This window comes from Erythranthe guttata, chromosome 6 (assembly GCF_056151865.1).
Source record: "Erythranthe guttata isolate IM_541 chromosome 6, IM_541, whole genome shotgun sequence".
In the NCBI taxonomy this organism is placed as follows: Eukaryota; Viridiplantae; Streptophyta; class Magnoliopsida; order Lamiales; family Phrymaceae; genus Erythranthe; species Erythranthe guttata.
The window spans coordinates 17,546,631-17,571,541 of record NC_142538.1 but is presented as its reverse complement, the minus strand read 5'-3'; the positions used below and the strand labels follow the sequence as shown (position 1 = coordinate 17,571,541).

At 34.7% G+C, this 24,911-nt stretch overlaps 4 protein-coding genes across 4 annotated transcripts; 2 read left to right on the top strand and 2 right to left on the bottom strand.

Annotated features, from left to right (window-relative positions):
- The first annotated feature begins 67 nt into the window (after positions 1-67).
- On the top strand, positions 68-3,458 carry LOC105955350 (phospholipase A(1) LCAT3). The gene is made up of 11 exons (XM_088820041.1): positions 68-482; positions 736-827; positions 934-1,061; positions 1,138-1,273; positions 1,466-1,517; positions 2,067-2,167; positions 2,254-2,433; positions 2,555-2,712; positions 2,842-2,896; positions 3,086-3,139; positions 3,221-3,458. Exons 1-11 carry the CDS (start codon positions 260-262, stop codon positions 3,401-3,403), a joined length of 1,362 nt encoding a protein of 453 aa, XP_088676167.1. The 5' UTR covers positions 68-259; the 3' UTR covers positions 3,404-3,458.
- Positions 3,459-11,125: 7,667 nt separating this feature from the next.
- Positions 11,126-14,359, top strand: LOC105955351 (AP2-like ethylene-responsive transcription factor BBM2). Its single transcript, XM_012979067.2, has 9 exons — positions 11,126-11,414; positions 11,523-12,081; positions 12,177-12,259; positions 12,386-12,394; positions 12,508-12,596; positions 12,733-12,806; positions 12,966-13,016; positions 13,153-13,229; positions 13,314-14,359. The coding sequence occupies exons 1-9, from the start codon at positions 11,126-11,128 to the stop codon at positions 14,081-14,083; spliced, it is 2,001 nt and encodes a 666-aa protein (XP_012834521.2). The 3' UTR covers positions 14,084-14,359.
- A 688-nt stretch (positions 14,360-15,047) lies between these two features.
- Positions 15,048-22,105, bottom strand: LOC105955622 (putative E3 ubiquitin-protein ligase ARI7). Its single transcript, XM_012979384.2, has 15 exons — positions 21,606-22,105; positions 20,607-20,728; positions 20,208-20,310; positions 19,974-20,064; positions 19,576-19,748; positions 19,105-19,209; positions 18,908-18,996; positions 18,517-18,624; positions 17,849-17,939; positions 17,657-17,746; positions 17,192-17,239; positions 16,523-16,594; positions 15,838-15,937; positions 15,623-15,749; positions 15,048-15,538 (listed from the first exon to the last, which is right to left on the bottom strand). The coding sequence occupies exons 1-15, from the start codon at positions 21,801-21,803 to the stop codon at positions 15,259-15,261; spliced, it is 1,797 nt and encodes a 598-aa protein (XP_012834838.1). The 5' UTR covers positions 21,804-22,105; the 3' UTR covers positions 15,048-15,258.
- A 1,170-nt stretch (positions 22,106-23,275) lies between these two features.
- On the bottom strand, positions 23,276-24,391 carry LOC105955416 (putative F-box protein At1g14315). The gene has a single exon (XM_012979131.2). The coding sequence runs from the start codon at positions 24,389-24,391 to the stop codon at positions 23,276-23,278; it is 1,116 nt and encodes a 371-aa protein (XP_012834585.2).
- Positions 24,392-24,911: the final 520 nt, after the last annotated feature.

Sequence of the window (24,911 nt, the reverse complement as noted above, 5' to 3'; positions counted from 1 at the left end):
ATAAATTAATAGAATTTTGTTTGTTTCTACTGTATTTTAAAATAGAAAGTGTAATATCATGCATAGTACATATTATTTAAATTGAAATTTGGGGAGGAAAGTGACATTTATCAAACTTGAGACCCCATAAACAAATAAATTCGCCCATGATCAACACTCCAATGGTGCAAGAATCCCAACTACGGCAACTACCCACAACTGCAAAAAAAACCCAAACCCGAATATCTAAACCGGGTCATTTTCCGGACCCGAACCGACAATGCTCCGGGACTACCTCTGCTGTTGCCACAAATCCAGTTCCTCGGCTTCAGACGACGTCGTAGAGCTCGACCCGGTTCTCTTGGTGTCGGGTATAGGGGGCTCGATCCTCCACTCGAAGAAGAAGAAGAAATCCGGGTCGGAATCCCGGGTTTGGGTTCGGATTCTCTTGGCTGATTTGGAGTTCAAGAGGAAGCTCTGGTCCATTTACAACCCTAAAACAGGTTTTTGTTATTTCAATTTTTTTTAGGGTTGAAGGTTTTTTTCTTTTAAACTTCAGATTTTGCTCTGTATTTTATGGGGAAAAAATCTTTTTTTATTTTTATTTTTTTTTATTTCAATTTTTTTTGTAGGGTTCAAGGTTTTTTCTTTTCAACTTCAAATTTTGCTCTGTATTTTATGGTGAAAAAATCTTTTGTTTATATGTCAATTTTTTTTTTTTTTCTGGTGTGTGTGTGTGTGTGTGTGTGTTTGCAGGGTATACTGAGACGTTGGATGATACGACTGAGATAGTTGTGCCGAAAGATGATTACGGACTTTACGCCATTGATATTCTGGACCCTTCTTTCGTGAGCTTTTTTTCCGTTTTGTTCTTGCAATTCGTTAATTTTTCATCATATTTTGATGTGTTTGTGTTTGAGTTAACAAGATATTCGCATTTTGCTCGATTTTCAGTTTGTAAGGCTCCTGCATTTGACGGATCTATACCATTTCCATGACATGATCGACATGCTCGTTGAATGTGGATACGAGAAAGGAACAACGTTGTTCGGATACGGTTACGATTTTCGACAAAGCAATAGGTAGTAGTAGTAGTAGTAGTACTTAGTTTTCCGACAATTGTTTATTCGTGACTACACTAATATCGTAATATTGCAGGATCGGTCAGTTAATGGACGGTCTGAAAGAGAAGCTGGAGGCTGCCTATAAAGCGTCGGGGGGTAGAAAAGTCAATATCATTTCACACTCGATGGGCGGATTGTTAGTGATGTGTTTTATATCACTTCACTGTGACGTACGTTTAATTTCTTTGATTGATGCTTTGTCCTAAATTATCTTTTACGAATGTTGTCTTAAGCATTTGCATATAGATATCATGTTTACGTACGTCCGATTTATGTTTTCTTTAGTAATTGTTGAGCATTTGTTCGATTTTTGGTCGGATTTTTTAGCTCTTAAAACATTGACTTTTAACTCTCGACTGCAGATTTTCACCAAATACGTAAATAAGTGGATTACAATCGCCACTCCCTTCCAAGGTAATAGTTGTTGCACCCCATTTTCGTGTTATTTTTACGAGACTCTAGATTAGTATATAATATGGGGTAAATTACAACCACCCCCTGAGGTATGTTCTATTTACGAAAAACCCCTTTTGTTTGGATAATTATATCTACCCCTCAACTATGATTTTTTCTTACACATCCACCCTTATGGTGTCAATTTCAACATAATCATCTAGATTTCGTGGAATGTGCTCTAGTTTGTACTCGTTTTGTGTAAAAATGCAGTTTATGATGCACCATATATACAAGCCAAAAAACACATATTATGATCATCTTGCTTCAAAATGTAGAGTTCAAATGGGATAAAACGGGTACAAAAGTGATAATATTTCATATAATCTTGAAGATTCCACTAAATTTGAAACCGCAAGGGTGGACGTGTAAAAAAAATTATAGTTGAGGGGTGGTTGTAATTATTCAAACAGGAGGGGGGTTTTCGTAATTTGACCATACCTCAGGGGGTGATTGTAATTTACCCTATAATATATTACATACGAATTATTCTGATTTTATTTTGAACAGGTGCACCAGGTTGCATAAACGACTCTATACTTACCGGAATGCAATTTGTCGACGGCTTCGAAAGTTTCTTTTTCGTATCGAGGTGGTCAATGCATCAAATGGTAATATCTTCCCGTTTTCCCGATTTTTATTTTCCTCTTCTCTTTGATCCAATTTAACCGTATTTCGTATATATATATATTCTTAGTTGGTAGAGTGCCCGTCTGTTTACGAGATGTTGCCAAACCCTGATTTCAATTGGAAAAAACAACCCGAGATTCAAGTATGGAGGAAACACTCCGAGGATGGTGAAAGTTCGGTTACACTCGACTCCTATGAAACTAACGATTGTGTTTCTCTTTTTGAACAAGCATTAGAAAAGAACGAGGTACTCGTTTTTTTTTTCTTTTTCCGAATAGTCAACTCGTTTATTTGTTACACACTGTGCTATGTTTTATTATTTATTAATGCAGTACTAATTATCTTTGTTGATTTGTTAATGAAAATAGCTAAACTACGAGGGGAAAAAAGTGGCGCTTCCTTTCAACTTCGAGATTCTGAAATGGGCTGCTTCTACTCGGGAAGTTCTGAACGGGACTCAACTTCCTGACGGGGTTTCCTTTTATAACATATACGGAACATCTGTCGACACTCCTTTTGATGTTTGGTACTTAACCATATTTTTACGTTTCTCTTTTCAAACGTAATATCATCCAATCGTTTTACATGATTTTCTGACGTCTCTCTCTCTCTCTCTCTCTCTCTCTCTCTCTCTCTCTCTCTCTCTCTCGTGCAGCTACGGTACAGAATCTTCTCCCATTGATGAGTTATCTGAGATATGTCACACGCTGGTAAGGAAACTCAAACTCGACTCTATCTAATAGATGTTAAATCACTTGTTCGATCATTGTTACATTAAGTGAACCGCCACCACTCGTAACACACATACTTACATGTTTGTATATATATATATTTCAGCCAGAATACTCGTACGTAGATGTTGATACTTACATGTTTGTATATATATATATATATTTCAGCCAGAATACTCGTACGTAGATGGTGATGGAACGGTCCCCTCTGAATCAGCAATGGTACGAACAATATTTACATTCCGAATTTATTTGCTTTCTTTTTATATTTTACATGTACTATATATAATGTATCGGGTGCAGGCAGACAATTTCGATGCAGTAGAAAGAGTTGGAGTTTGCGGAAGTCACCGGAAGCTACTAGCCGATAAGAAAGTATTCCAGCTCATCCAAAACTGGTTAGGAGTTTCGACAAATGTCAAGACGAAGCAATATTCTACCGCTTCGTCGAAAGTGATGGATGATTCGATAGTCGAATCGACCTAGTTAGTACATGTTTAATTTATACTGAAAATTAATGATCGTTATTATCTTATGCTCACTGCACTCGAAGTTGAATACTTTCGATATATATATATATATATATATATATATATATATATATATACAAATAAAATACACGCACATAAACACACATACGTTGAATATATACGGCACAACGAAATACGGGAGTGTGGGGGAATATATAGAGAGACTATGAAAGCAAGATCAACTTAGGACATGCGGTTTTTAATAACGACGATCTGCATGCATTTAAAAATGGATTGATTTGAACCGCGTATCGCGAACATTTGCAGATAACACGCCAATATTTATATATGATTGTACGGTTTCAAGAGCAAGACTCGTTTTTTTTTTTTATATTTACGATGTGATGGTTGCGGAGTAATTTTCAACATAATCCAAATAATTCCTACGATTTAACAAATTCTCTCGTTTCCAAGCTTGCAAATCATTAGGGTTTTTGTCCCATATTTTATCAATTAGGAAGCGACGGTAAACCAAATCCACTATGTTTATCTGAATTTTCATGTCAATTTTTTCATTTTTCCGAGAAACAAAAATGGCTGGATTCCGTGTTAAACAACACGAAATTAAAAAGGAAAAAAAGAGAAACTGGAAATTGGGATCCGTGTTGAACAACGTGGAAATAGCATACTTCGTTTTTTATTCACTACATACATAATTCAAGAATCGTAAAAATATAAAATTTACCTCAATCTGTTATCGCATTAATCGAAAATTAGTTTCGAGAATTTGAGATAGAGTAAGGTTTTGAAATATGAAAAAAAAAATGGTAATTCTTTTAAAATGAAAGTACTAAAGCTAACTAGATTATCCCTTTTAAAATATTTAGTTTTTCAAATTATGAATGAGCCAAAAAAATAAAATAAAAAAAAATGGTAATTCTTTTTGTTATAGCTAGGAAAGGGTGGGGGGTTAAATGGAAGAAGGCATGGGGGCGGAATGCTTTTGTTTTGGCTCTTTAATTAATAAAGTGTTGAACTTTTTTCTTGGATTTTGTTTCTTGTGCAAAGAATATATTTTTATATTAATATATATTTATTTATTGAGTAATCCCTACTTAATTAAATAATTAATTAAAAAAATGAGAAATGGTAATAGTTTCCGAGGAGGCACGGGTGGTCCGACGATATCTCCAACACAATCCCACTTCCCACCGCTTCCCCACCTCCTCCGCCACTGCATTTGGATTCCCACTTTTTCTTTTATCAATTTATTTAATTAATTAATTAATTAATTAATTAATTGTCATTTATAATACTACAACTTAATTATACATAAGTTTGAAGTGGACATTCAATATTATTAGAGTCGTGCCAACCTGGCATTAAAATTAGATTCATCAAAGAAAATGTACATGCAATTATTGCACCATTTACACGTGGCCTTCTATGTGTGATTTTTATTTTACTTTATAAAATTTCTATATATATATTTATGGGAATCCATATTCCTGTGGTTCTGCCAAACGAGTCCATGTACAGAAACTTAAAGTCAAATTATTACTATGAATTAGTGAATTAGTATCAATTACGGTTACCCCCGATAATGTCAAATTATTAAAAATCTCTTTTATTTAGATAATTAAATTCTTTCTGAATTTTTCTACACGTACGCTCTTATTGTATCAAATTCAACATAATTTTTTAGATTCGATAAAATGTTGTCTACTTTGTACTTGTTTCGTACAAAAATATAGTTTCTGATGTACCACAATTTGATATTTACAAGGCAATGACATATTATGTTCATCTTGTTTTAAAAATATAGAGCTCAAATGGAGTAAAACATGTACAAACTAGAGAATATTCTACATAATTTAGAAGATTTCACTAAATTTGACACCGTAAAAAGGGACGCGGAAGAAGATTTATAATCAAGGAAGGTGGTTGTAATTACCAAACATGATAATTTTTTCGTAATTTGACTTTATCTTTGGGTGACCGTAATTTACCCTTCTTATAGTATTGTATTCTAATTTCTTTTGATTTCCTTTTTTTTTTTTTCTGGTTATGTAAGTATTACAATTGCTCTATCGAACGATTTCAATCTTCAATCTTTTAATATCTATTTGTGGAAGTTATCTTTGGATCTCACCCACCAAAGTTCATGCAATTAGTTCGCCGTTCGTCGTGTCTTCTCTTCTTACTCCTACACCTACATTAGAAATGTGGAGCGAACTCTCATGTAATGACCTCATTTAGGGAAGCTTCTAACCCACTTTGACAATATCGTGCTCCACGAAAGCGAACTGTTGGCTCATCTTAATCTTCGAGATTCGTCGAGCGAACTTCCATGATTCGTTTTACTCTCTTCGCCCTACTGGGCCGGAAGCCCATTATGCCGAAAAGGTGGGGGTACGATCAGTGGCGGAGCCACGTTCCCACCCTGATTTTTCTTTTTTAATGTAATATTTTAATACTAATTATGTTTAGTTAACCTTTTATATACTATTTTAATCTTAATCCAATTTAATTAGCCCACCCAAGAGATTTGTAGTATAATTTAAAGAGCTCCAATAATTATATTTTGGACAATATACAATTTAATTTATATAACTTAATTAAAATATACAAATTTCTATTTATTTTGCTCTATATTTTCGAGAAAAAAAACTCTTAAAAAAATTTGGGGGCTCTACCTCCGAACTCTCGTAAAATTTTAGCCCACCCTGACCACAAATTCTGGCTCCGCCACTGGGTGCGATCCGGTTGCCCATCTTACCCCCATCAATCTGATTTATAGACAATCTAACTATACAAATTACCAAAAAATAAAAATAAATTAAGAAAGGAAGTAGGATAGACAAGTGTGAAGGCTAGTTAGAGAATGGCTCCAATTATGGTCAAAAAGAGATAAAAGACAGATGGTAGATAGACTATGGTTCGTGGCATGATTATTAATTATATTACCGATACTATTATTACTATTATTAATTTAATATTTATTTTATTTTTGGTCAAATTAATATTACTTTATGTTTTTACACATTGGAGAACATGCTTTTGGTAATAATCTAATGGTAGTATTTAATTTTTTTTTACTGTCTTTTGATTCTCTCTCTTCTTCAACGGTCAAACTTAGCAGTCATAATCTTTTTGCACCCTTCGAGACACTTCTCTCTCTATCTTCAATGTTCATCTATTTATTTTTATTTATATACATAAAATACAAATTAAATATAAATATATTTAATTTAATTTTAATGCTGCAACAGGTAAAAGTAAAACCAAGTGATTACAAGCAAAGCAACACAGTTGACAAAATTAAAAGTGATTAGTAGTATTTTTGAATATTAATATTATTATTTACGTTTGTAAGATTTGGTTTCTGTGAAATTCTATTTGGAATTAGGGTATATATAGCTTAGGAATAACGATGTTAATTAATTAATATTTAAATAAATAAAATAGAATTAATGGAAAATGAATAACCCCAAAACCCTCAAGACAAGGGTTAGTGTCTTCATATAGGGGCACATATATATAGATATTATTATAATATTTCATTTTTTTGTTTTTTAGCTTCTGCATTGTCTTTGCATATCCAGGATTCTTCCCCCCTTAATTCCACACACATATATATTTATTAATTCAGTAAAATATTAAATTAAATCGAACTAATAATTTAATACGTTTTCATCAAGTCAGAATCGAGAAAAAATATTATTTAAATGAGGTTATTAATGTATCTAGGTTCTAAATCTGGATTCACTACAAGAAAAATATAATTGTTTTTGGTAATGAAGGAACATATATGTAACCATATATGTTTCATATAATAAATTGCAAACAATACCAGAGATGTAAACTGCACTAGGTCCACCATATGTGACAAGCTCGACATTGTCATGAATTTATCGTGCAAATTAAGAATTTCATTAATTTTAATTAATCTCTAATTTGGTAGAGAAGTCCAAAACTGGCCTTTTCTCTCTCTAAATAATGAATATTCATTAATTCATTGATCAAGGATAAAATGTTTTTTTTTTTTCGACTTGGTGAAAACGTATTATCTATTTGTAGTGATTTGACACTAAACTAATTAATTTTCTATACGAAGACTTGCAAAGAGCAATAATATATTTCCACAATTACACGATTTTATTTATGTAATATTATTTAAGATTGAATTCACATTATTTAAATTGAGAGAAGGAATTTTGAAATAAAATATTATATGCAGTACTGTCAGTTCCATGCATGAATTATTGTAGTGTGCAGTAGAGAGAGAGAGAGAGAGAGAGAGAGAGAGAGAGAGAGAGAGAGAGAGAGAGAGAGAGAGAGAGAGAGAGAGAGAGTCCCCCCGTTTGCAGCGGGGGAGCAGTTTGATCATCAACCCAATATATTATATATATTTTTATGTGTGTGTGTGTGTGATATATACATATAGAGAGAGAAAGAAAGGAGAGAGAGAGAGAGAGAGAGAGAGAGAGAGAGAGAGAGAGAGAGGAATAATGTGATGTGAAATATGGGAGGGAAGAATGTGAGAAAGTTATGGGGCATTTGAAGGCCGCCTGACCTAAAATATGGCAGAGCCCCACCTGAATTTAACTACTACTACACTGCCTCCCTCAGTCAATCAGGAGATCATATATCATATATATATATATATATATACACACACACATTACACACACTACTCTGTCTCTGTGTAATGTTGTATGTATTTTAATTTTAATTTACCCTATATTATTATAACTATTTATATAAATACAATTGATGTATAAATACAATCTGTTTAAAGTTGTATTTATTTGAGTTAGGTTTTCAATACAATTTGAATCGGCTGGATTGGAATTTGGACGTCACCTTACGAAGTTGTGTAATTGTTAATTCATTTATTCAATGTTTGTGCGCAGTGTTCATTGATTCATGCGTGTTTTTCTCATCCGACAACCAATTTTGGTGATTCGAGTTGGATTGTGAAGCTAACACGGAAACCCTACAATGTCAGTGGTTTCAAGTTTTGCAAAATTCACTGTCAAAAAAAAAAGTTTTGCAAAATTCAGATTTCAGAATTGTAAAGATCATGTTTGAAATCGGAACTGTATTATTAAAACTCGAACTATATATATATATATATATATATATATATATATATATATATATATGGTGACAGGGTTTTGTGACAGTGATATATATGTATGACTTTATAGTGTCCCAAGTAAGGTATGAATGAATGAGTGTGTATGCATATACATACCTAGTATATGGGCGTGGGAATGGAATGAGGGCCTTCTATTTTATGGGTTCATTTTCTTGATTGCTTAGTTGTTTCAAAAAAAAAAAAAAATAATATATATATATATAAAAATAATATATATATATATATATATATATATATATATATATATATATATATATATATATATATTTGAAAATAAATAAATAATTATATATATTATATATATGGGAGTGGTGTTAGATTTACCAATATATACCATGAACATATATGCAAGCAGCAAATTATATAAATTGTTTTAATTTATTTAATTACATTCATGTTCGAGTCCCCTTACCAACGTAACGGTCGTTAGGTCAAACTTATTACACATAATACGAGAGTGTAGGTATACATAGTACACTTATATGGTTGACTGCAGGTTTAATTTCTTCATTACCAAAATGAAAAATACAATTAAATAAATGGTGCAAATTTAGACCGCATGACATGTTTTAACAGAAAATCGGATGCCATAGGATGATTGACACGTGTATAGTTTAAATAAAAATATAATTAAGATTCTAATAATTGGAAGAAAAAAAAACCCCATCAGAATCCGTAACCCCTCTAACCCTAATTATAATCAGCGTGATTTATTAAGAGTTAAGACTTAAGAGTGCCACATGTCAAAAAATTAGTGGAATCTGATTTATATTAAATATCGACTGATCCGTTCAGAATTTAATCTCTTAAATAAACGGTAAACAATCCCTATTCGATGTACTCTTTATTGTGTATTGTTGGTCCGAAATATGATTTTTTTTTCTTCTTTAAATAATGTCGATTTTGATCCGAACGATTTCAATTATGGAACCATCTTTTTACGATGATTTTATTTAAAAAAATGGATTTGGAATTGGAATTAGGATAAGTTTTATATGATTCAATGTATCTATGTGGATTAATTTTATTATTTTTTTATGGTTAAGTATGCTATAAATTGTGAGGTTCTTGGAGAGATAAAAAGGTAGTAAACCGTGTGTGGTTTCATAATTGAGTTTTTAACCCATACTAATATTTAATATATTATTTTTTTCAAAAAATAAATAAATATAATTAATTAATGTAAAATTAAAAGGGTTAAGAGAATCTTGGAAATCTTTGAACGTTCAAAGGATAGTTTTAAGATTACGAAATTAAGCACGTGCTGTTAGGTTTACAATCCCATGTGTCTTACCCTATAATTAAACTATACTAATTAATTAATTAGTTAATTAATTACCATCAAGATAAGTTAAACCTATACTTGCCTATTCTTGGATTTACCCCCTTTCAATTTGAACTATACGTACATATATATTACTATATTATATTTTGTCGACAATATGTGTGTGTGTGTGTTGACTGTTGACCATACAAATGTACAATACGCAATTATTATAGTTTATATATTTTTAATAAAATTTTGTTGCTCGTGTATTAGCATGTATAAACAATTTTATATTTTCGGGGGCCAAATATGCATTAAAAAAAAATTCAAGTGTGCTGATTATGCTACGTACCATACACGAAAAATAATAAATTTCTATAAAAAAAATACGAAAAATTTGAGAAATATCGAGAATATATGGCCATCTTGAATCTATACTGGCTCCGCAACTGCATTCTTTTACCTTGAGATAAATAAACTTAGTTAAACAACCTCTACACGTAGAATGTGAAATTAAAGAACAAAAATCATAGATATCAAATTTCATTTTCTTTAATAATCATTTCATTGTTGCTAACCTACAATGTGAGAATTGCAGTTAAATCCTGTAAATTTATACAGTCTCATCTAATAGAATTTTATAAATTTATCGAAATATTAAATTATTGAACTAATAATTGAGTACGTTTTTATTGATTCGTGACCGGAAAAAAATAATAAACTAAGCGAAATTATTAATTTATCGAGAAAAATGTGAGAAATTAAAAAGACAAGAATGCCCTTGATGAACCCTAGTAATACAAAAGTTGGTATTATCACTTGGTGAAATGATAAGAGTTTATTGGGATCTGTGTTTGCCTGCCTGCCCTTGAAACTATAGGGCACCCCCATTTATGACCAACTATATCAAGAGAGAGAAAGATATATATATATATATATATATATATATATGAGAGAGAGAGTGAGATTGAAGAGAGAGAGAGAGAGAGAGAGAGAGAGAGAGAGAGAGTTGGGCGTATGTATATATAAATAAATGTAGAGAGTTTATAAGTTTGGAAGAAACGATTTTCTTTTTACCTTTGATTCATTTGGACCTTTCCCCTTCATCTCATAATAATATCTATATATCTTCTCTCACTACAACTCTTCTTCTTCTTCTTCTTTCTTGTTTCTCTCTCTACAATTAGACTGTCTTTCTCTCTCTATTTCATTACTTCATGCATGAAGAAATGAACCACTACTGATATATATACATATATATATACTACTCTAAAAAAAACCTCGTACTGGAACAACAAAAAAAAAAGATGGATTCAATGAACAACTGGTTGGGATTCTCCCTCTCACATCAACAACAACATCAGCAAGATCACTCGCATAACTCGGTTATTTCTGATAATCAAACTCAGCTAGGGTTCAACTCGGATGAAATATTATCTGTAGCTGGTGGTGGTGGTGGTAATAGTAACTCCGATCATAATCAATGCTTCGATCTCATCACTTCCGACGACTCCGCCTCCCTTCCTCCGACCGCCGCCGCCGCCACCCCTTTCTCCATTTTTCAAGCTTTCAACTCAAACCCACATCATTCTCAAGGTCAGTTTTCTAATTTCTTTTTTTAGCGTCTGTTCGTGGGGGGCCATGGCCCCCTTTCTTGAAAACCCTAGTTTTTTATGCAGAGATTTATTTATTTATTTTTTGCAGAAAATTGGAATATGAACTCGTATTCATGCAGCCCGCACCAAAATCAAGAAACCCCTAAACTTGAGAATTTCCTCGGCGTACATGGCGGCCAAACCCATTTCACCGACCACTACCATATCAACGGCGGCGGCGCTAATAACAACACTCGTCGCTACACCCCATACCAAGAAGCTGAGCCGCCGGCCGCCGGAAACAACAGTACTATGGGTCTCTCTATGATAAAGAACTGGCTGAGGAACAACAACAGCAACCCTCTTCCGCCGCCGACGACGACGGAAGCAGTAGATAATGAGGCGGCGGCGGCGGTGGTGGTGGTGGCAGGCGGTGGTGGTGCGCAGACACTGTCGCTTTCAATGAGCACAGGCGGCGGCGGCGGCGGCTCTCAGTCGTCAGATAATAACAAATTACACCAGTCTGGTAATACTGCAGTTGCAGCAGCAGCAGCAGCTGCAGCTGACAGTTGTACTCAGAGCAGTGGTGGTGGTACAGTTGAATCTGTGCCAAGAAAATCTATTGAAACATTTGGACAAAGAACTTCTATCTACCGTGGTGTTACAAGGTTTTTTTTTTCTTTTTTTTTTTAATTAATTATTTATTTATTTATTTTAGTTTCTATATATATAAAAAAATTAATTAAATTAAATTTGTGTTTAGGCATAGATGGACAGGGAGATATGAAGCACATTTATGGGATAATAGTTGCAGAAGAGAGGGACAAACTCGCAAAGGAAGGCAAGGTTTGTCTAATTTTTATTTTATTTTTTAAATTTCAATATAATTAATCATTTTTAATTATTCAATAAACTAATTAATTAATTAATTTCTTTTTTTTCTCCCATGAAATGATTCAATCTTTACTCCAGTTTACTTGGGTAAGTCAGTGCCATTTTTTCCTCTTTGTGTTTCCATTATCTCCATTATTTTTTTATTTTTTTTATATATAATATATATTTTAGTTAATTTATTTTTATTACAAATAATATAGGAGGTTATGACAAGGAAGATAAGGCTGCTAGAGCTTATGATTTAGCAGCACTGAAATACTGGGGAACCACCACTACTACAAATTGCCCTGTGAGTATATTTTATTTTCATTATTTCACTATTTTTTTTAATATATAGTTGTTGTTATTAAATTTGTAAATAATGTAGTTATTTTTATTACTTTGCCATATTTTTAATTTATTGATTTTTTTTCGAAAACAATTAGATCAGCAACTACGAAAAGGAAATCGAAGAAATGAAGCACATGACAAGGCAGGAATTCATCGCATCCTTAAGAAGGTACGTAATCGTTTCGAAGTAATTTAATTAATTTCTCGAGTAATTAATTTTTTTTATTTAATTTCTTGAAAAAATTAAAACTTATGTAGTATATATAATCAAATATATATATTTATATATGCATGCATTGTATTGAAATGGCTACTTCAATTAATCCAGGAAGAGCAGTGGATTCTCTCGTGGCGCATCGATTTATCGAGGTGTTACAAGGTATAATTATAATTTATCTGTATTTAATTAAAAAATAATTTCCAAAAATTCACCATATATAAAATATAATATTCTACATTTTTATTAATTAATTAATTGGACAATAATATTAATTAATCAAAAAATTAATTAACAGACACCATCAGCATGGAAGATGGCAAGCAAGAATTGGAAGAGTTGCAGGAAATAAAGACCTTTACTTAGGAACTTTCAGTAAGCACAACTATTTTAATTTATTTCTAATTATTTTTCGTTGTTTTTTAATTTTTTTTATTTTTATTTTTTTCGAAAAAAAAGGCACACAAGAGGAAGCCGCAGAAGCGTACGACATCGCGGCGATAAAATTCCGAGGCCTAAATGCAGTGACGAATTTTGAGATAAACCGGTACGACGTCAAAAGCATATTGGAGAGCACCACCCTCCCGATCGGTGGTGCCGCCAAGCGATTAAAAGACGCGGAGAATGCCGAGATCGCCCTCCAAATCCAACGAGCCGAAGAAGCGAACAACGCGTTGACTATTAGCAACCACATATATAACATGAACAACATTAGTAATGGAGTGTATGGTGGTAATAACAACGGTTTCCAGAGCCAATCGCAGCCGTTGATCGGGATGTACCCTTACGGATCAAATCAACGGCTCTGGTGCAAACAAGAGCAACAAGATTCCGGATTTCACGATATTCATAATCAGCAGCAGCTTCAATTGGGAAACTATACACAGAACTTCTTGCAGCCTTCTTCGGTTTTGCACAATTTGATGAGCATGGATACGAATAGTTCGGTCGAGCAGAGCTCGGATTCCAATACCGGTGTTTATGGGAATGGATTCGCGATGCCGATGATGAATCCGATTGCGGAGGGCGGATTTGAGGAGAGCAGCGTGTTTGGAGGGAGTTCGTATAATCAGCATGCGAGGAGTCTGTATTATCAGCAATCTTCTTCGCCTCCGCCAACCGGGGTTCCGAAAAACGGGATTTATAATAGTGCTAGCGATCATAATAATAACGGATGGATACCTACGGCTGTTCCGACAACGACTTTTACGGTGTGGAACAATACGTAATAACCGCGGGAATGTGATAATATTATTAACTGACTTTTACTATCGTTTTTTTTTATTTTTTTATTTTTAGCTTTCTTGATTTTGCTTAGAGAGAGAAACTGATCTAGGAAGATTAGGTATTTCGTTAACGTTGCTTTCGATCATCAATGTACGACGGTGTGGCCGGGGTTTCATCACTAGTCTGATCAGTGGCTGTGAATTTTGGGAGCTTCGGTTCGGTTCGTTCTTCGGTGGCAATTACGTAATATAAGTATGTCCAGGCTTTGTAATTTTCAATAGCATTTACTGAACAAAGAATTGGATTTTCTATGCTTATTCTTTGCGTCAAATGTTGATTTAGTTATAGCACTCTTTACACGGTGAAAGTGTTCGGGTTTTATAGGTATCGGAGAAAGGGAGAAATTGTATATTGAACCGTAAAACTCCGACTACACAAATGATCGTAGCTGCCCAACCAACACGTTGATAACTCTATTTATAACTAACTGATTAATCCAGCTAAGCTTACGCGTACGCTTTTATAAGTTAATGTTCGTCTCTTTCGAACGGTGTCGTTTCTCCCTTCCCTTCACTAACTGACATAACAAAATCAAATATCATACTAGTTTTAATTAATTCCAATAACTAATTTTAATTTATTTGATTTTATTTCAAATAAAATGCTGAAATTTATCATAAACTCACAATTAATAAACAGTGGAATCATATAAAAATCGAAACTTTCTTGAGATTCGAATCAGAAAATTGAAAACTCGAAAGAGATGACGACCAATTCGACTCTGATACATCACGTTGAATAGCCACCTCAACCAAAAGTTTAACATGAGTTAAGATGTTACCGAAATGTATCATTTAATATTAAAATCTCAAATTATGCGCTTGTCTGAAAATGAATTCTTCTTACCTCGGACCAACCATATACCAAGTTAATATATATATATACACACACACATAGGAAGCAAAGTAAAATTTGACCGACCAACCAGCCAGTCAAATAAAACAGATGAACAACATCATTTATTCATCCCAAATAATAATACAACAAACAATTAATACAAAGCTAAAAATAATATACAAGGTGAAATTCATATATAAATATATATGTTGAATACATTACATGTTTTACAACAACGTTGAAGAAACCGGGTCGACCCGAGAAACGAACCGAACTTAATTCAACGGGTCTGATGGCACATACCGCATACATTGGCTGATCGAACGTTGGCATAGGTGCAGTAATCGCAAGACCAGTGACCAGAATCATCTATGTTTCTAGAAGGTCCGATTAATCTCGATGTGGTTGTACCTCCTCCTTTGCTCTTACTCCCTCTTCCTTTATTACTGCCACCCGGATTCTTCGATCCACTCGCCTTGCTTGTTACTGCGTGCGAGTCTACATCCGATAGACCGTTTTCTAATGCTTGGACAAGGTTCTCAAAGTAATTCTTCGTCACACTGCAGTTGTCCATAAAAGAAATAACATCAAAGATCGTCTAAAGAAGTTAGTAAAAAAGAAGGGAGTTTTAGTTGGAGTCTGACCTGGTCAATCCGGCTAACTTTGTGCGGAACTCATTGAAGTTTTCCGAAGGACCCCCGGAATTGAGGTACCCTTGAAATTCCTTCTCTGCACATTGATGAAGCCGTTCTAAACCAGACTCTGCCTCACCTAAACAATACAGAAAGAAAGAAAGCTAAGTAGCAGCACATACATGAAAGACGAGAGAAGGTAAGAAGTTTGAGATTGGATTGCAGACCTTGCAGATACTCAAAGAACTGCTTCTTAGCATGTTCGAGCTCGTGTAGATAATATCCATATGCATATGTCCATTTCAAAACCCTTCTGCATTCAACAATCTGTAGAAAGCCAGTTTTAGCAATTAAGAACAATTTAAAACCGACTGCTTGACGAATGCATAGAATAGAATAGAATAGAATAATTCCCACGTTAGCCAATCCGGGCACTTAAGAAAGCTATCCAACTATACCTACTAGTGCATAAGATATTTGGATCACTCGAAGTGGAACACTACCAGAAAGCAGTCACATAAAAGATAAATATACAAGAGCTCGTATTCTTTCAAAAAGTTGCACAGCACGTTGCAAAGTTGGTACTTGAACTGCGTACAAATCGATCTCCAATTCTCCACTCTTACTGATTGCTAGGTTTCATAAGTTAACGATGTGAATAACTTTATTCTCAGGGTGACATGCATGTAGTAGATTACGAGATAGTTTGGAATCATTGCCATATATAGATATTAATACATAAACAACTGCCTCTTTTAGCACTTCGGGCAGGGGAAAGTCCGTACGAAAACTAATACACCTTTATGCCATTTTCAATGACCACTATGCTGTATGGCATTAGCAAGCAACCAATCCCAGATCAAAGAAACAAATTTACTAGCCAGAAAAAAATTATATTGGAACTAGTCTTACCTGTAGCCAGGCCTCTATAATGAACTTTAGCTGAGATTCGGGTTGACACTGTATCTCACTCAGCTTTTCAATCTGCCAAATAAGTTATTATCAATACAAATTCTGGCTGAAAAACAGCTTTCAATTTATGCGTCAGGCTACTTCCACATAAAAGTCCGAAAGTTATTATCGATACAGTCAGTTTATTCTTCCATCACAGTCCATTATAAAACTACAGCTAAAATAGCAAGTAACAATAGTTGGCAAAACATGGAGTTTATGACTCTCTAACATTTAATGCACTGGAGCACACAAGTTAAAGTTTTCCTTTCTCCATATGGTCGATAATTGAGTTATCAATTAACAAACTTTCATACTTCTGGCACCATGTGCAAATGTTTTAAGCATGATGTGAGGATAATGCCAAAACAAACCAAAGATAGCCAATAAAAGTATACATGTAGATAATGTAAGATAAGGTGTCATATGATTATGCAACAGAGCCTACACAAAATAACTTTTTTCTAGTAATATCAACCTACATAGATTTTGAAAAGCTGACTGGACAATGAAATTTATGATAGCACTCGTTAAATAATCTCATTATTCACATAGAAAAGGGGGAGGAATATCAATAATCTATCATACAAAAAGATAAGCGAGCTTTCAAAAAGCAAGGATGTTTCTTACATGTACTGTTTGCATTTGGTGTAGATTTTCGAGTGCTCGTTGCCTCGACTGCAGATAGATAGAAACAAAATTAGAGTACTCGTGCAAAGGATAGATGAAATGAGGAAACACACATGACACTTAAAACACCATATGGGGAAAATTGTCATTTGTAAACGCAAGTGAAACATGTAAATATTTATCACTGCCAAATAGAATAAAGTATGGCACTTAACTCAAAGAGAATGGATTGCCAAACAAATTTTTATGTCAATTAACTATCTGGAACTGGGCTATACATGATTAAGAAATTTGTATGTCAATTAACTCTCTGCTTGAAGCAACACTACAGAAATACAAGAATCAATATAAATCTGGAACAGAAAGTTCCACAAAAGTCAACTCTATTCTTACTTATAGAATCACAAACAGATAAAGTGACAGCCACTGCATCATAAATAGAAAGTGAAATTGAGCTATACGTACCGACTGGTTTGTAGCCCATCTTTCATAGTAATGTGTATATCTTTCTAGAGAATTCTTAGCCATCTCTCTTCGTTTTTCAGCATCATCCAACTGTGAAAGAATGCACATTTTAATTGGATACAAACATACATATTCAAGGACGTGATGAAGCTGTTTAAAATGATTAATAAAGTAATAAACCAGTAATCTTACCGCTCCTTCTCGCTTGGCAGCTTCATAACGGTTGCATGCATAAAATCCACCAGTTCTTTCACCGTGTTCTGACCATGCACCAAGACACAGCCTGCAAGTACATCCCATATGGATTGAAATGCCAATAAACATGAACGCTTAGCATCTTGTGTGTTGTGAACATTTGACAGTAAAGCGAAGAAAGACAGCAATAATTACAACTTCAGAGTTGACAACATCTTAAAACCAATCTTATGCAGAGTGAAAACTAGTTCACAATCTAAGCATGTTTGGTTACATTTTGGGGATAAATTTCCATTAATTTTGGGAGAAATGTACCCCGGGAAAAAAAAATGAGATGGAAGTAGTGTTTGTTTACTTATTTGGGGGAAAAAACTTTTAACTGCAGCCGCCAAATTATGTCAGAAAGTAGCGAGAAAAAATCATGTCTGAAAGTAGTGAAAAAAAAACTGAGAAATTTTTGAAATAAAGTAGGAAACCTTTTTCACTATAGTACTCAAATCATGCAAGAGTAAATTAATAGAAGTTTTGAGATGTAAAAGTCAAAACAAACACAAAGTTCTTAATTCCCAAATGAGAAAATAATATCAAAACATAAAGAAACATAGTTAAGGCTTTTTGAAAACCATGGGAGGACTTTTACTTATAATAGGAGCAATCATGCATACCAGCAAAACTCGAATTTACAAGGTGGCGTGCACGTGATATGCATGCAGCCTTGATTCTTCTCAATTGGTCGCTTGCACTTCGGACAAGGTTTTGAGTTGGCCAATATCCTGGAATAACAATAGGAAAACCAAATTTAGAATTAGCACTGGATGGAAAAATAAATCCTATGTTGAGTACTCAAGTCAAGGTAAGCCATGAGTGCAAAATCAATGAAATACAGCAAAATTGTTTGTCAAATTGAGACATCAACTTGAAAAAAATGTCAACCTAATCTGGAATGTTGAAAAGCTCAAATGAGCTAGAAAATGCTAATGAAAGAAACAATCGAAAACCTTGAATTTCCAAGAGTAGATAAGTAATATTTCGCTTAATCTAAATACAGCTACATACCAATTCATATTCTCAGACTCAGCAGTGTTCTTCAATATCCACTTAGACACGGTTCCACAATCAACTGGGCGATGGGCTTCCTCCGAACACTACATGCGCTTTTAAGCATCAGTAACTTGTGTATGTAGTACAGGTTGTGACCGAGAAACATATATAGTTTTAAAGAAAGGAAGTTTGGATAAAGCAGCAAGACTCACACTCCAGCAAAAACTGTGAGAGCAACCGCAGGTGACATCATAGCTTCCACCACCAACAATAAAATCCACAGCATAATCACAGCCTGGTGCAGGACACCACTTTGTCTATGGTAGAAGACCAAAAAAAAAGAATATGAAATTTAGAGACGCAAACAATGATTTTTTATGAGTTGATGTTAGCTGCCTATTAATATGAAGATAAATACTCTAGCAAGGAGATGGAAATTGATAGTTTTATCTAGTTCTATTTTTTTGAAAAGTAATGCCGAACATGCATATTCTCTTACAAAAGCTATACTAAGACTTGTCACGACTAATGGACATAAAGCCATAACTAATCTCAAAACAGTGTCAATATAGAAGTATCGAAACAACCACCTAGATCCATTACGCAACCCTTTTATGGAGAGAAAATAATTGTATTTATTGTAAGAAGGAGGTTATCAGTAATAAAGCTGCATGTAAATTTACCTTCCTATTATCTTCAACAAATGATCTTAAAAAGTAGCGGTTATATTTCTCTTTATCATCATTAGAAGCCAAATTAGTCACCATATCCTGTCCAATAGCAGCATTACATGATGGATCAGGACAGCGCAACATTAAACACCCTGGCCCATCATTAATGGATGTACTAATATACCCTGCGACATAAAGATATCACTAGAACTTTAGATGGGATGAAAAGAAATCTCACATGAAAATTTATAGAGTAACTTCGAAACTAGCAAGTAACGAATACAAAAGGATAACTCGGTTTGTGTACTGAGAGAGAGGACATCTCTCCATACAGCTAGCAGATGATTAAATTGCCAACAATATCAACAAATAAAGAAGAAAGAAAAACAAGCAAATGAAGGGATGCAAACCTTGCCAACACAAAACACAGAAAGGATGGCCACATGCAGCAGAACTCATCCTATCACGAGGATAAGTTTCGAAACAGATTCCACAAGTTAACTGTAAAAGTTCAAAAAACACATAAAGTAGCATATAACATGGAAATATAAAATGAAAATCCAATTCTGAAAAAGGTAACAGTATCCCACTATATTGTTTCTGTTAAAAGGAATTCCTATATAACTTCCTCAACTAATGATCACCTCTTTAGCATCAGGAAGGGGAGTGTCGTTCTCCAGTAAACCAACAGTTTTGCGGACCTTTCCTTCATCAGCAAACCATTCATCATTCACTTTACTAACACTCCTGTGGTTTAAGAAGATAAGTAAGAACTCTTCAAGACATTAGCAAGACAAAGTTCATAAATAATCATATGCTCAGCCAGCAGTTAAGCAACGAAGAACATCATATGGTTATATTACATATGTAACTTTTAAAGACAATTACAGACCATAGAAGTGGACTTGAAATACGTTTTGTAGAGCAAAACTTACGTAACCCATTCATTTATATTGTTGCATGAGCCACTAGGAGCTTCATACTGACACTCTAAATACATAAAAATAATATTTTAACCAAACGTGTGGTAAGAGACAAGTTACCAGTTATAATGGCGGAGCAACACGCCAGCAGCAACTCTTGAAATTGAGAGAACCATGGATATCTTCGTTATATCATCCTCTTGACACTGCCGTATATCATCTTCGTTCAAAACGGTATAGTTCTGGGTAAAAATAGTAAAAACACTTTAAGTAACCATTCAAAATAACAATTATAGCATAATATTATTGCAAGCGTGTAAAATAGGATTACGTTCAAAATCATTAACATAATAACAATAATAGCATAATATTATTGCCAGCGTGTAAAATAGGATTACATTCAAAATCAGTAACATAATAAAGCGTGCATCAATTGCAAGCATATAAATAGACTTTGTATTCTGGTAAACAGAACGGAAGTCCAAGCTTGGAGCTATAAATGAGAAATGAGATTAAAAGTTAAAATGTGAGCAGAACATAGATTTATAAAAGTTCAATACTAGATGAAAATGAGATTAAGCAGCTAGACAAGTCCTAATTCAGTAAGCAGTTTTGGCCACGCAAGATCGATTCAACTATTTACAGTACAACATATATCAATTTACATGCAACTACGTATACCAGTCCCTCGCCCTCGGATTAATAAATTCCCCAAGCATATCAAATGCCACTCAGAAAATCATCATTAACATCAAGACACTTCAGTAAATACCGCATTTTTACCAAAAAAAAAAACCCTCTTTAAACACAAAATACACATCATTCCCAAATTTTAACTCAAAACTATGCACAAAAACTACAATTAACAGCTTAACTTATCCATCTACCTTCGCAATTAAAAAAGAAAACAACCACAATTACAAAATCACAGTAATTGATAAACTAATAGAATTCATAAAATTCAGCAGCGGTTCAACAATCACAAAATTCACCAGTCAACAAGATAAATCAATCCAATCACTACACCAGCTCCATCACGAACAATCTACAGAAACAAAATACGAAAAAAAGGCAAAAAAAAAAACGCAATTAATATTCAAGCAAATTGAGGAGAACAACCTGCGATCGAGTATAGTGGTGGTGGAAAGTGGAGGAGGGCTCATCGGAATCGTCGGAGTCGAAATCCATAAACCCATCGTACTCCATGATGACGTCATCCAGGTCGGAATCATCCTCATCGCCTCCGCCGCCGTATGATTCTTCGTCGTCGTTTGAATCTTCCGTCATCGCCCCCACCGTCTCGTCCTCCGAGTCCATAACTCTGTGTGTGTGTGTGTGTATATAGATATAAATTGGTGTATGTATAATTCTAAATATCTTATAATTCAGCTATCACCTACCTAGAGAGAGAGGATATATAGAGAGAGAGAGAGAGGAGAGAGAAAGGAGAAAAATGAAATGGAGCAATGGAGGCGATTCCTTGCTTTTTATGATTGACGAAACTGCAAAAGAGAATGTACAAACTTCGTTGCGCGACGTACAATATATCGATGCTGTAGTACACCCTTTTATAATTAAGAAAGTAAAGTTTCTGTTCGGCAGAAAAATATCATAAAAGTAAATTAGGCGAGGGTACAAAATTGCATTTTGTTAGCTCAAAAATCAGCTAACTTTAACTAATTAATTATTACTTTTTTTTTATTAATTATATTTTAAAAATTAAATTATTTTTTCTCTTCACACCCAATCTAAATAGTAGTAATTAAAATAAAATAATTTATTATTATAAACTCGACATGATGATGTGGGAAGGTTTCTCATGTGGACCTTACCATGTAGTTCTTAATTTATTTCTTTTCATAAAAACCCGAAAATCCGAAAACCGAAAACCCGAAATTAAAACATTTTCTTTTTTGTTAGTTATTGTTGTTGAGATGATGTGGGATGGTTTCTCCCGTGTATTATATTTTCTTGATTAATAAATTATAATTTCCTTTATTGATTGCATTAATAAGAATTGGATGAATGTGGACCAATGTAGGCAAATTGTTTTCAGCCTTACATATTATTGCATAAGTATGAACTAACTTTAGCCCAACTTTATATATATATATATATATATATATATATATATATATATATATATATATATATATATATATATATATATATATATATATCCTCCGCCTGTTAGAGAATATGCGTGCTAAAGAAGATCCTCGAAGTGGTAACGGAGTTAAGCAAGAGAATGCAAATTCCGGTTCGTCTCGACTTCCGATTCTGTAGGTATTTACCTTAAGGAACCAGTACTAAGAAAGCTTCCGGTCGAGATGATGAAGATTGACGTATAGTTGATTATTTACTTGTTTTTTTTTTTTTTTTTATTAATTTTCGTTCTTTCGAGTGTTTTTCAATTTTTTTATTTCGAGTGTTTTTCGATTTAGAGGCGGAGCTCGACGGTCTTCCGTTTTTCTTTCGTTGTTAAATGTGTGTATGGATTTTCGTCCACTGAACACCCTCATGTCGAAACTGTACTTGGAAAACGAGAATCAATTTTATACACGTCTCCAATTAATCGGACTAATTCAACTCGGAAAAAAAATAGGAATTTCGACTATACACATTTACTACTGATTAATCCGACTAATCTCGACTCGGAAAACACGAACAAAACTATACGCATTTACTCCCTGACCCGAAACGACAGACATTTACTGGTAATCAAATCCGACTAATTCGAAATCGATACACGTTTTTAGTGCTGAGATCAATCCGACAACTCGCAAAGGTTACTGCGCAGAGTATTTACGCTTCCTCTTGGGCCTGGCGACATTTCGAACAGGGAAGAAACGGTTATCGACGTAAGGAACGAACACCCCTCCAAAAACCGCGGTTTCATCACGACCCTCGAATTTTCGCTCCCGAGCGTCGTAGACCAGAACTACCAGAGTATCCAAATACGTCATATTTCTAATAATCCGACGTATCACAACCTTATCTCCGGCGAAAAACATCGGCCGGAGAGTGCAAATATCGTGCCGCACATTCGCGATACTCATCAACACCTCCCAAGAAGTATTTCTCTCGTTCCTCGTCCAGATCTTAACCACCGTCTTGTCTTTCGCATCGTTGCTGTAAACGCAAAGACGCCCCTTCAAACACGTCAGGAAAATCGGTCTGTCGTTGTCACCCCCCGCGCCAGCTGGCTTCTTCCGAATTTTGAGGTTGTCGTCTCTCGGATCGAAATAGAGGATCCTGACGATGTTCGGGTTTTCGTAGTCGACCTTGAGCCAATACACGGCCCCGTCGAAATACAGCCCCGATTCGCTGACTTGATCGGTGTTTGCGAACGGCTTCCGCCGCTTTTCCGAGATTCCGGTCCTGAAGGAATAGACGCTGTAGTCCGGCTGCCTTGAATTCGATATGACGACGACCTTGAATTCGTCGAGAATCGGGCCGTAACACATGCCGGTGCTCGTGAGGCTGAGGGACCAAGGTGAGTGGAATTCCATGGTAGCTCCGGTTGAGGGATTCCACAGGAGGTAATTCCTCAGCGACGGCGGCTGTAGGAGAACCAAGCCGTCGCAAAAGCACGAGACGGACCAGGTTTTAGTGATAGGGTTTACCAATTGCCGGACGGCGACGAATTCCCCCCCTTCCAATTTGACCAGAGAAACTATGCTATGGCGGTACGACGGTTTCGAGAAGAAGAGATTGGGTTGGGAGGAAGAATTCTGGTAGCCTCGGATGTAGGTTCGGTGGAATGCCGGATCGGAAATCATGTCCCGCCACGATCTGGAAACTGCTCGGAACCGGAGGACGGACTTCGCCGGCAATTTGAACAGGATGGTTTCTATCACGTGGAGGGGAATGTAAACTGCATTTCTGTTGTTGCCTTCCGCCATGCGGCGGTTGTTGTTGTTGGCGGCGGCGCGTGTGTTGCAGAGAGTGATTTGTTTCTCTCAGTTTGTAAACTTCACTTATATATATAGTCTTCGTACACGTCACCGTAATTTAAAAAACAGGGTAAATTACGCCCACACCCTCATGTAAGGTTAAATTATGAAAAACCCCCCTTATGTTTGGATAATTACAACCACCCCTCTCAAATATGAATTTTTTTACACGTCCACTTTTATGGTGTCAAATTCAACATAATTTTCTAGATTTCATGGAATATTCTCTATTTTGTACTCGTTTTGTGTAAAAATATAGTTTCTGATGCACCACAATCTGGTATTAGAAGCCGAGAGGCACATCTTATGATCATCTAGTTTCAAAATGTAGAGATCGAATGAGATAAGACGGGTACAAACTGGTGAATATTCCATATTATTTAGAAGATTCCATTAAATTGGACACCAGAAATGAACAGAAATGAACGTGTAAGAAAATTCATAATTGAGGAGTGGTTGTAATTACGCA

Bases quoted from the DNA above. Each gene is read 5' to 3' on its own strand.
- LOC105955351 (XM_012979067.2), top strand. From the start codon at position 11,126: ATGGATTCAATGAACAACTGGTTGGGATTCTCCCTCTCACATCAACAA. The intron at 11,415-11,522 runs GTCAGTTTTCTA...TATTTTTTGCAG, and splicing joins AAACCCACATCATTCTCAAG to AAAATTGGAATATGAACTCG. The intron at 12,597-12,732 runs GTGAGTATATTT...GAAAACAATTAG, and splicing joins CCACTACTACAAATTGCCCT to ATCAGCAACTACGAAAAGGA.
- LOC105955416 (XM_012979131.2), bottom strand. From the start codon at position 24,391: ATGGCGGAAGGCAACAACAGAAATGCAGTTTACATTCCCCTCCACGTG.
- LOC105955350 (XM_088820041.1), top strand. From the start codon at position 260: ATGCTCCGGGACTACCTCTGCTGTTGCCACAAATCCAGTTCCTCGGCT. The intron at 483-735 runs GTTTTTGTTATT...GTGTGTTTGCAG, and splicing joins CATTTACAACCCTAAAACAG to GGTATACTGAGACGTTGGAT. The intron at 3,140-3,220 runs GTACGAACAATA...TATCGGGTGCAG, and splicing joins TCCCCTCTGAATCAGCAATG to GCAGACAATTTCGATGCAGT.
- LOC105955622 (XM_012979384.2), bottom strand. From the start codon at position 21,803: ATGGACTCGGAGGACGAGACGGTGGGGGCGATGACGGAAGATTCAAAC. The intron at 17,747-17,848 runs GTAAGATTACTG...ATTCTTTCACAG, and splicing joins CTGCCAAGCGAGAAGGAGCG to TTGGATGATGCTGAAAAACG. The intron at 15,539-15,622 runs GTCAGACTCCAA...GGACAACTGCAG, and splicing joins AAGTTAGCCGGATTGACCAG to TGTGACGAAGAATTACTTTG.